This window comes from Monoraphidium neglectum, assembly GCF_000611645.1.
Source record: "Monoraphidium neglectum strain SAG 48.87 unplaced genomic scaffold scaffold01816, whole genome shotgun sequence".
NCBI lineage: Eukaryota > Viridiplantae > Chlorophyta > Chlorophyceae > Sphaeropleales > Selenastraceae > Monoraphidium > Monoraphidium neglectum.
The window spans coordinates 1-11,046 of NW_014011812.1; the positions used below are offsets into that span (position 1 = coordinate 1).

The 11,046-nt window shown below is 66.4% G+C and overlaps 3 protein-coding genes across 3 annotated transcripts; 2 read left to right on the plus strand and 1 right to left on the minus strand.

The window, feature by feature from the left end:
- Window positions 1-229: 229 nt before the first annotated feature.
- On the plus strand, window positions 230-1,436 carry MNEG_9091 (hypothetical protein; the record flags this gene model as incomplete). Its single annotated transcript, XM_014042434.1, has 2 exons — window positions 230-524; window positions 826-1,436. The coding sequence occupies 2 exons, from the start codon at window positions 230-232 to the stop codon at window positions 1,434-1,436; spliced, it is 906 nt and encodes a 301-aa protein (XP_013897888.1).
- A 1,148-nt stretch (window positions 1,437-2,584) lies between these two features.
- MNEG_9092 (hypothetical protein) lies at window positions 2,585-5,080 on the minus strand (the record flags this gene model as incomplete). The annotated part of the gene is made up of 1 exon (XM_014042435.1): window positions 2,585-5,080. The coding sequence occupies one exon, from the start codon at window positions 5,078-5,080 to the stop codon at window positions 2,585-2,587; it is 2,496 nt and encodes an 831-aa protein (XP_013897889.1).
- A 2,048-nt stretch (window positions 5,081-7,128) lies between these two features.
- Window positions 7,129-8,613, plus strand: MNEG_9093 (40S ribosomal protein S24-1; the record flags this gene model as incomplete). Its single annotated transcript, XM_014042436.1, has 4 exons — window positions 7,129-7,518; window positions 7,679-7,764; window positions 8,069-8,254; window positions 8,511-8,613. 4 exons carry the CDS (start codon window positions 7,129-7,131, stop codon window positions 8,611-8,613), a joined length of 765 nt encoding a protein of 254 aa, XP_013897890.1.
- Window positions 8,614-11,046: the final 2,433 nt, after the last annotated feature.

The window sequence follows — 11,046 nt, forward strand, 5'->3', positions numbered from 1 at the left end:
CCGCTGCTGTTGGCCGCCGCCGTCGACCGCCGCCGCCGCTGTTGGCCGCAGCACTGCCGCGCCCTGGCGCCACTATCGATGGCAGGGCGGCCAGAGCCCGTGCCTTGAGGGGGTCATGCACAGGAGGTGTTGCTGGTCCTTTCGCACCCCAATCCAACCTTTCAAAATCCCCAAACTTCGGACCTCTGATGTTTTCATCCACGTATTCTGATGCGGCAGGTTTCAGGGAATGGCGGTTTCCTTCCTGTCGAACCAGCCAGCCGCGGTCGCCCTCGCCGCCGCGGCCGGCGCAGAGCCGTCCAGGCTGTTGTTGGACGCCGCCGCAGAGGATGAGCCCGGCGGCAGCGGCAGCGGAGCCCTCGGCGGCTTCTCCAACGCGGCGCCCGCGGCGGCGGTCGACGGCGGCGGGGCTGGCGGCAACAGCGGCGGCGGCGGCGGCGGCGGCGACGGTGGCGGCGGCGGCGGAGAGGATCTGGGGCTGCCCAGCCCGGAGGAGGCGGCGCGGCTGGTGCTGGCTGAGCTGGGTGAGGGGTGGCCCTGGTTGCTTTGGGGCATGAGATGCGCGGCGGGGCCGGGCCAGACGGCACGTCCCCAGGGGCGGAGGCAGCGCGGCGGACGACCCGACGGCCCAGCGCCCGCGGTTGTGCTGAAAGCCGGCCCTCGTGCTCGTCCGTGCACCCCGGCCGCCAGCTCAGCGCGCCCTGCCGTTGGCCCGCCCTACTCCTCTCGCAGCAGCCGCCGATCACGAGGCTCTTGCTCTGAATTTTCGCGTGTGGCACCCCTTTTTAATCGACAATTATGATACGATCCATCCCCCTCCCACAGGCCTCAAATCTGCAGATTCTGGGCTGGACATGGTGATCCTCCACGCAGACGCCCGCCCAGCCGCCCCCAGATCTCCCCAGATCTCCGCCGGATCACACCAGATTACCGAGCCGCCGCACGACGACGCGGCGGCGGCGGCGCCAGCGGCGGCGGCGGCGTCGGCGGCGAGGGCGGTGGCGGGGTGGGCGGACAGGGTGCTGCGTTACCTCAACAACAGTCCTGAATTTCGCGAGGCGGTCCTCCTGGCCGTCGTGCTCACCCCCGCCGGCGCCGACCTCGGCCCCGGCCTGCTGGCGCCCGGCGGCATCCCGCTGGCGCGTCGAAAAGGCAGCGAGGGCGGCGGCAGCGGCGGTGGCGGTGGCGGAGGCGGCGGCGCGGTGCCGCGGCCGCGGCAGAGCTGGCAGCAGCTCGGGAGCGGTGCCGCCGCCGCCGACGCGCGGCGGCCGGCGCTCGTCGTGCGGCGGCTGCCTGGGGTCGTGCGTGTGGATGGGTGCGTGCGCGCGGGCCTTGCGGAGTGCGTGGAGAGAGGGGGGCTGCTGGGGACGATGGCGGATCGGCTGATTCCCGAGATCGCCTACAAGATTGGCCGCGCCCCAAAATACGGCGCCTAGACCGCCCATACGCAAGCCAGCGTCTGCACCAAAGCCTTGTTTTTGTGGGACGGCTCGCAGGCGTTGCCGCACGCCCGCCTGACGTATGTGACGCGTGCCCTGAAAATCTGGCACCTGGGTGCGACTGCATGCGTACAGCATCTGCACATGCGCTTCCAGGTTTGTCCTGTGCCGGCCTGGCGCGTATTGACGCAACGGTGTCGCGCGGGCCCTGCTGGGCCCATGCCTGCCCAAGTCGAGCGGGCAATATATTTGAGCTGCCAGTGCGTCTCAAGCCCCTGTAATGCGGCGCTCCCTCGTCTGTTTCTACTGTGGGCAGCAGCAGGCTGTGACGGGTGAGGGCTTGATGCGAGTCTACCTGCTTGTTACATGGGGGGCGGACAAAATAGGGGCGCACAAAGCCATGGCGGACCGATGACTACACAGCGGCAGCACACTCGCGAGCAACACATACACATGCGCCGCGACAGCAAACAGAGTGCAGTGCCCGGGCCGGCGGCCCCGCAACCTGCGGCGGCCGGCCCTCCGAAAATGGCGCGGCGCCTCTCGCTCGGCGCAGCGATGCGCGATAGATGCAGCAGCGGACGACTTCCTTTGTTGTGTGTGTTGTTTCTTCCCTTGTGTTGTGTTGTGGGTGTTGTACACAGCTGCTGCACCATCGTGAACGGCTGCGCGCATGCACCAGCGCGTGCAAACGCGCTTCGACACACGCGCACACAAACACTCTTAAAAGCTCAACGCACCGCCATGCATGCAAGGCGTATGTCGCAACACCACATAAGCTCGTCTCAACAGATTCGCTCGCTCGCTCGCTCGCTCGGGCGCGCGCAGGCGGCGGCGCAAAGACACACGGGGGCCGCGGCGAATGCCGCGCGGCGCGGCACGCAAGTTTGTAGCTGGAGAGGCGGGCGCCCCAAGGGGGCGCCGGCCAATCAAACACGCACGCACAGGCGCAGGCGGGGGTGCACAGGGACACAGCAGGGGCAGCCAGGGCATCCCAAAAGGCCGTCTGCTCAGGTGCAGGCAAGAGGGGGCTGGTGTACAGGGGGGGCGCGCGACGCGCGACAGGGGGCCGAGCCGCGCGACCAAGGCGGGGCGGCCACAGGAGGCGGGCCGACCGGCGCGCAAGCAGCATGGGGGGCCAGCGCTCACGACCAGACCTCCAGCGGTTGCGCCGGGGCCTGGCCCGCGCGCAAGCCGCCCTCGGCCGCCGCCGCGGGCATCTCCTCAACACCCCGCGGGTCCGCCCCCTGCCACAGGCCGCGCCCGCCCTGCCCGCGGCCCCCGCGTCGCACGTCAGTTGCACCCCGCGCCTCCCAGTCCCCGCCAACCCCCTCATCCTCCTCGTCCACTGAGTCCAGCAGGCTGTCCTCTGACGCCCCCTGCGCGGCAAACTCGGTGGCCGCCTCTGGAAGCCCAGCGGGCGCCGCCCTGGCAGTGCCCTCCTCGTCATGCCCAACAGCCGCCGGCGCCGCAGCAGCAGCAGCCGCGGCGGCCGCGGTCTGCGGGATGTACTCGAGCGCCGCGAGCGCCGCGCGCAGCTGCTGCGTCGCGCGGTGGTCGGCGCCAGCCGCCGCGGCCGCGACGCGGGACTCGAGCCCCGCCAGGATGTCGCCGGTCGGCGTGTACTGCATGCGCTTCAGTGCCCCCAGCATGCGCAGCAGCTGCTGCGCGTCGTCCGCGCCCGCCGGCGCCGACACGGCCGCCACCATGCACGCGCGCATCCACTGGGGCGGCGGCTTGTAGGCCGCCGCCGCGAGGCCCGCCAGCAGCGCCGCGAGCTGGCCGAAGCCGAGGCGCGGCAGGTGCGCGCCAAGCGGCTGCATGAACTCCTCCATGAAGCCGGGCCCCGGGCGGTAGCGCTGCGCGGCGAGCGCGTCAATTAGCCCCACGTGCTCGTGCGGCGACAGCCCGCCGAGCGCGCCGCGCGCCTGCATGAGCAGCAGTTCGACCCAGTCGTGCTGCAGCTGGTAGCCGAGCGCCGCCGCGGTCGCGAGCAGGGCCGCGACCGACGGCGCGCTGACGTGGCAGCTGGAGAGCAGCAGGCGCCGGAACAGCGCGCCGATCCACGCGTCGGACGGGCGGGCCCGCAGCGCGCCCAGCGCGCGGAGCGCGGCTAGGAGGTCGCGCGGCGCGAGCGTCGGCAGCGCCGCGGTCACGGCGCGCTCGAAGTGGTTGGACAGGTGGTCGGGCATGCGGTAGTTTAGGGCCGCCAGGCTGGATGCAATGGAGATCAGCGTGGGCGCGGGCACCGGGCGGGCGGCGAGCTGGCCCCCCAGCTGCCGGCAGAAGACGTAGAGCCACGAGGGGTCGGGAGCTGCGCGCAGCGCGACGAGCGCAGACAGGACCGCGTCCATGTGCTGCGGCGCGAGCGCCTGCGCCTGCTGCTGCTGCTGCCGCTGGGAGTCGCGCACGGCCGCCTGCCTGTGCTCGTGAGGCGCGCTGTCGCCGTGATCCAAGGAGGCCGTGGGCGAGCTCGCGGCGCTGCCGCCCGTGCTGCGCGCCGGGGGCGGCGGCGGCGCGGCGAGGTGGCGCTCAAATGTGGCCATGAAATGGTCAAGCCACGCCTTGGTCAGGATGACCGCCGGCCGCGGCTGTTGCTGCTGCGCCTGCGCCCTTTGCTGCTGCTGCTGCTGCTGCTGCTGCTGCTGCTGCTGCTGCTGCCGCTGCTGCTGCCGCTGCACTGAAGGGCGGCCCCACGCGAACGTCACGGGCCCACCGGCCGCAGGGCCGCCCGCCAGCGGCGGCGGGGGCGCCATTGCCGCCGGCTGCGACGCGGCCGCCGCCCACGCTGCCGTGCTTGCGCGAGCCGCGTAGGAGATGAGGAGTGCCAAGTCCCCGGGGCCGTAGCTGCCCAGCCCTGTGGCGGCGTGCTGCATGACAGCCCGCACCCAGCCTGGCTCGGCTGCGTATTGGAGCTTCGTCAGGCCCGCCAGCAGCCGCGGCACGAGTGAGTGGGGCAGCCCGGGCAGCCCCGGACGCGCGCCCTCAGCCAACTCCCCGAGCAGCGCGCGCAGCTGCTGCGCCGCCCGGGTGCCCAGTGCGCGGGGGGACACCACAGAGGACAGCTTCTCGACGGCTGCCAGCAGCGCCTCTGGCGCGAGGGTGGCGGCGGCGCCGGCTACACCAGGTGCTGCCCCTCGCTGCTGCTGCTGCTGCTGCTGCTGCTGCTGCTGCTGCTGCTGCTGCTGCTGCTGCTGTCGCTGCTGCTGCGCGGCCCAGAGCTGGGCCACGCCCTGCCAGCTGGTGCACTGCTGGAGCGCCTCGGCAAACGGCCGCGCCTCTGCTGCAGCGGCCGCCGGCCGCTGCTGTGTGTTGGGGGTTGCCGCGTGTACCACGCCCCGAGCTGGGCCGCTGCTGCCATTGAGGGCGCGGCCCCATGGCAAGGCCTGCGCCTCAGCCGCCTGCGTCCGCTGTGCCCGCTGCTGCTGCTGCTGGTACAGGCGCGGGTGCTGGTGCGCGTACGGGGCGCCCGCTTCCTCCGCAGCCAGCGGGGCCGGCGTAAGAGCGGGCTGGGGCGCTTGTGGCAGCGGGGGCGGCGGGGGCGGCCGCACAAGCGCCCGCTGGTAGCCGCCACTGCCGCCAGGCCCCAAAAAAGCGGTGGTGGTCACCGCCTTGACCTGGGTGACCTGAGTGGTGAGCATGGGAGAGGGTCATGCATGTGTTGCCTTGGCGGTGTGTCATGGACAGCACATGCATGCACGCCTCCAACGCCCGGCGCTAACATCGTGGTTGCGGGCACCTCCATGCACCCCGGAAGCCGCCGATCTTTTGGTGGACGCCAGCACAGCAAGCTGTGGTGTCCATGCAAGCGGGCAGGGCGGAGGCGGGGCTGCTGGCGAGCGGGCTGAAAGTCACACCACACACGCTGCAGTGATCATGCACTGACCTGGTGTGTGGTCCTGCCGGCGCGCCGCGGCACAGAGCTCGACTTGAGCGATCCGCCGGCGTCGTGCCTGTTTACAAGCGTTCAAAGAGTTGGTGTGGGGTGGTCGAGCGAGTTTCTGGAGCCGTGGTGGCTTGCCGAGCCACAGGGTCGCTGGTCGTCCACGTTCGTGTAGACTTCGACACCCCACACGACCTTCGCACCTTTGTTGTTGTCTCATAAGCCTCCACTCCAGCCCACAGCTCCCCTGGAGAGCCATCTCAAGTTGCTGCACTGGTGGGCACTAAGCGCTCATGCTGCGTGCTGCTTTTGGTTTCGCAACTGTAAGAAAACGTTTGTGACTTGAAGATGCGACCACTGAAGGATCTAGCGCTTTGACGTGGCTGTATGTGGCGGGAGAGAGACCGTTTTCCCGCGGCTGGGACGACCGGACAGCGTTCCTAGCAGTGTGAGCGGGTGCTAAGCTCGTAAATTGTAACGCTCTTATAACACTTCGTTCAGCAGCAACGCCGTGGTCTTGCGTCTTGCATGCCCCTTTGCCGCTGACCACAGACCGCCAGCCCTGGGGGGGTGGTCCACCCACCCCTCCCCAGCCGGGGCACCAGGTACCACCAGCATGCTGGTGGAAGGTTGTTTTGAGGAGCCGGTTGGTTCAAGATGTGCTCAAACAGTTGGACTCAGGCACACATTTCTTACACAGGTCGCAATGAGGAGATTGGGCAAATGCATGGCTGCACTTGGCACATGTGCAGCACCGCTTCTTGGACACGACAGCCATAAGCGAAGGCCTCAAAGATGACAGGGAGCAAATGCATCAGTCGCAATACAAACAAGGGCACACATCAGCAACACACACCCGTGTTAAAAGGCACGGATCTGTGCCTGCAAGCGGCCGAGCTTGGCATCATGCTATGGCAGTTGGCCCGCGCGAGAGATCTAATTTAAACTGCTGTGCCACGGCAGACCCTGTGGCGCAACCCCAGCGGGATGGCCTTTGTTTTTAATGTGGCAACGCGCAGTGAACCATGGCAGCAACATGGCGTGTCGAACAGACACGCGATTTGGCCATGACTGCTCAATTGACTGCAAGCTCGTGGCAAGGGAAAGCCCGCCTCTGACATCTGCCGTCGCCCCCACGGCAACATGCTCGATTGCGCCGCCCTCTGAACCAGCACTGAACACACCTTGCCCGCCTGCACGCCTGCTGCTCGTGCTGCGGCAACCAGCGGCTGGCCACCTTCCGTGTCGTGGCGCTCATGCTGCAAGGCACGCTGCCATATGGCCCTTTTCCACGTTGAACTGTTGGTGCACAAGGTGCGCGGACACTGCTTCGGGCAGCGCGCTATGGAGGCGGCAGCCTTCGACCGAAGCAGGAGCCTTTGGGCGTTGGGCTTTTCCACAGCGTTAAAAAGTGGTTATCGATTAAGTAGCATGCGCTGGAGGGAGGCGTTAGTGCCTCCAGTGGCACTTGCTGCACTGACACAGTGCTGCTCGTCCACCAGCATGAGCGGCAGCAGTCATGGAAACCTCAATAGGAGTGTCTCCGACATCATAGCACAGAAAATTAGCAGTCGGGACAACGGAAGCTCAAGCGAGGGGTTGCTCCACCAGCGGCGCGCCGGCCGCTCTCGCCGCAGCCGAGTCGCGCAGCCTTCCTAGCCTGCGGCAGCCTTCTGTAGTTGGCTGCGCACATCATACAGATGGGCCCACAACGCTGCAGCCGCACCGCCCTCACCCCGCCCCCTGCCCGCCCGCCCAAACCCGCCCGCGCCGCGCCAGGCTCCCGGGCCCCCCTAGCCGGCAGCCATGTCGGTCACGCTCCGCACCCGCAAGTTCATGACCAACCGCCTGCTGGCGCGCCGCCAGTTCGTGGTCGACGTGCTGCACCCCGGGCGCGCGACGGTCAGCAAGTCCGAGATCAAGGACAAGCTGGCCAGCCTGTACAACGTCGGCGAGTCAAACACGATCTTCGTGTTCGGGTTCAGGACCCAGTTTGGCGGCGGCAAGAGCACCGGGTTTGGCCTGATCTACGACAACCTGAAGGCGGCGGAGAAGTTTGAGCCCAAGCACCGCCTCGTCAGGTGCGGGGCGGACGCAGCCGGGGGGCTTGGAGGAGGCCCGCATCTTTGGGGAGCAGCGGGGTCGTCAGCGGCCCTGGCGGGGCGGCCTTTCAGCTTGCCAGGGAGCGGGCGAGAGGTGGGGCGGCATGGCCGGGTGGCGGTGGCTGGCCATTGGGATGCATTCTGACGAAGCAGGGGCGGACGGAAGGCTGTGTGGGAAGTTCGCGAGGCTGGCAATCGCAGGCCGGGTGAAGGGTTGATGGTGAGCCAGCAGCGGCTGCGGCACAGCCGCGTAGCAGCAGCAGCGGCAGCAGCAACGGCAGCAGCAGCGGCAGCCGCAGCAGCAGCAGCAGCAGCAGCAGCAGCAGCAGCAGCAGCGGCAGTGACAGTGACAGCCGGGGCGACAGCGGTTGCACTGGCATTGTACAGCTCAGAGGTTGTGCCACGCTGCTGGAGACCGCGAGGCCTGTGGCTGAGCTGGCGGCAGGCTTTTCATGGAGCACGCCCGCAGCGCATGCGAACAGCCATGCCCTGGCAAGGCCCCAGTCGTGCTGGGCACTGATGAGCAAACGTTATGCTGTATAGAATGGGCAACAGCTGCTGCCGCTCACCAGGGAGGCCGGGTGGCCCCTGGACAAGTCAGCCGGCCGCGCTTGTCCGACACGTAGTTGCAGCAGCCGCGTCAGCAAGGTCCAGGAGTGCACGGCAGCAGCGGCGGCGGCAGCAGTAGCCATGGCGGCGCTGGCAGCGCCTGCTGCGTTTGCAACGCATCAGCAGCAGCGGCAGCCCGTACAGCTTGCAGGCAGTGGCGGCTGCACACCGCCTGGAGCTTCTTGCGCGGCAGCAAGTAACAGCCTTCGCCTGGCTTTGGAGTGATTCAGTGCTGTTACTGAAGCCTCCCTGCAACCCTCTCTCCACCCTCTGACTCAAGTTGCCAGCTCAAATTTCTGACCCCATGCTCACACTTCATCTCCGCACACCTACACTTACTCACACACGCACATGCACGCCCAGACAGACACACGCAGGCACACACACACACACACACACACACACACACACACACACATATGTACATGACACACTCGCATTCACACGCGCACCGCCCCCCATCTTCCAACCCCGCAGGCAGGGCCTGGCCAAGAAGGTGGAGCGGTCGCGCAAGCAGCTCAAGGAGCGCAAGAACAGGACCAAGAAGATCCGCGGCATCAAGAAGAACAAGTCCGCCTAGACCAGGGGCGGCCTTGTTTTGCAGCAGGTGCGGTGTTGGGGGTGGAGCCAGAGTGCGCGCGCATGTGTGTGTGTGTGTGTGAGTGTGTGTGTGTGTCCGTCTGTTTGGGAGGTGTGGAGGCTTGGAACACGTATGCCTGCTTGCGAAGCAATGGTGATGTACAAATGTGCTCTCTTGCAGGATACCATATAAACTTAACATCAGGTGTGTGGGCCCTTGCCCAACTATTTGGCCGGTTGTTCCCAGATCACGCACCTACTCTGCAGCGAATGCATAAACATGCGCCCCCCTCTTCCCCTATGGCCCAACGCAGCGGCTCCGGGAGGGTCGCGGCAGCGGCGCGGCCGCGCGCTTGGCGGCGCGGCCCGCACAGGCGGGGCCGCGCTCGCGGCGGCGCGCGCGATTGCGCCGGCGGCGGGCGTGCTCGGCCATGCCGTGGGTGTAACAACGCCGGACCTACCTGGCGAGCTCGAACAGGGGTTGCAGGGGCTACTGTACATTACATAACGCTTTGTCAGCACCCAGGCTAGAGCCATTCGGACAGAGGAAAGCCCTGGGTGCAAGCAGTGGGGGGTTGGGTTTGGTTGGACAGACGAGTGTCACAGCCAGAATCGGGGCCGGCACGTCAAAGGCTGGGTAGCGTGCGGCCGGCTGAGTGGGTGGGCGCGTGTATGATACGGCCCAAGCTGCGAGGGGCTGATGCGGGTGGCACACCCTGAGCAGCGCGCGGACGCCGAGCTGCGATGTCAATCAAGCGAGCGCGCGAGGCATGTCATGACCTGGCCACATATTCACGCCCACAAGCGCCAGCCGAAGGCATGCTTGGTAAAGTATCACATATCTGTTTTGGGACTGTTGCCATGTGCTCCCAGCTGCCGGCCACGAAGAAACGGCCCATGCCAAGTGTGTCAGGGAGCAACAAGGATTCTAAGAGGCCATGCCATCCGCCTCACTGCTGCGTTACACATTGAATGCCCACAACTCGAAAGCGACCAGCACAGGGGAGTGAGGAGGATGCGCTGCAGCTGGGCATTCATTTAAGGGCCGCCGCCCGGCGAAGAGGTTGGGGGATTATGTTCAGGCGCGGGCGTGCGGCACAGCACCGGGGCACGCCGCCCTGGCCACGCGTACAAAACAAACAGGCATGTGTCCTTTGAGGAAGAGGACAGAGCAACCCACACTGGGTACACTCACCAGACGGTTTATTGGCAAAAATGGAAGAACCCAGACCTGGCAGACCGGAGTCCGGCGGAATCATAAAATGAGGGCAAGCTTGTGTTGCGCACGATTCTGACACAGCTGCATGCCCGGACAGCCAGGGGCCCCGGATATCTCAACTCCCCTCACAACAAACAAACTCAAGAGGGGGCCGGCGGTATGTGCAGCTCCGCCTGCTCCAAAGATGCTCACAACAGCACGACACCTCATCTCCACTTTGCTTGTACCGCTGCACAAGTGCCCATGACTTGGACGCATCGTGCCGCGCCAAGAAGGTTAATGGAACCCGACTGTGCAACTTCAAAACAGGCCCACAACCAGCCCCCAAAAGAGGGGGCGCTGTGCAGCCACGCGACTCTTGCACGCATTACTTCCAGCTGCTGCGTGCAACCACGCCAGCGCACGGGCAGGCGTATTGCGTCGTACGTGCACACGGCACTCTTGCAGACACCCTCTTGCCCGAGCTCTTTTTCTGGGGCCAGCGCTCTTGTGACGATTCTCCAGCTGTCACGCCAAGGGGCCACCCGTTTTATAAGGGGTTCAGCGGCGGCTCTGGCCCTCCAGCATCGCCTTCTCCACGTCCATCGGGTCCCTGGGTGGTTTTTCGGGGTGCAAAGGGGAGGAGCAGATTTGAGCAATGATGGTTGCATTGCAAGGTGGGAGGAGGTGCAATGCAGCAACCAGTGCTGCATTGCAAGCAAGGATCACGATGCTGACCCTGCACCACCCTGTTGTGAGCGAATTTGCCCCTCGCCTTACTCTCACATACGAACACACCCTTGCTCCTGCTTCAGAAACCGGTGGCACGTATGGAATCGTCGCGCCCCTCGACCCAGGGCACACGACCCTTGTTTGGAGTCGAGACGGCAAGCTACCAGGTCGACTTCAAACCAGGGCAGTGCCCCAAGAATTCCGCAGTGCAGTAAGCCCAACCCCTCACATTCAATCAGGTCACATGCCATCCATCCCCCACTCTCCACACACACCAAAATACACATGCGGCATGCTCCCACACGCCATCACCCCAGCACCCCAGCACCCCAGCAGCCCAGCACGCACGCACACATGCACGCATGCACGCGTGCACTCACACATACACACTCCCCTCCCCCCATGCACGTATACACATGCACTCACACGTACACACTGTGCCCTCCCCGCGCCCCCCCCCCACCTGAACATCCAGATGTCCTTGAGCCGCCCATCCTCCCCAAA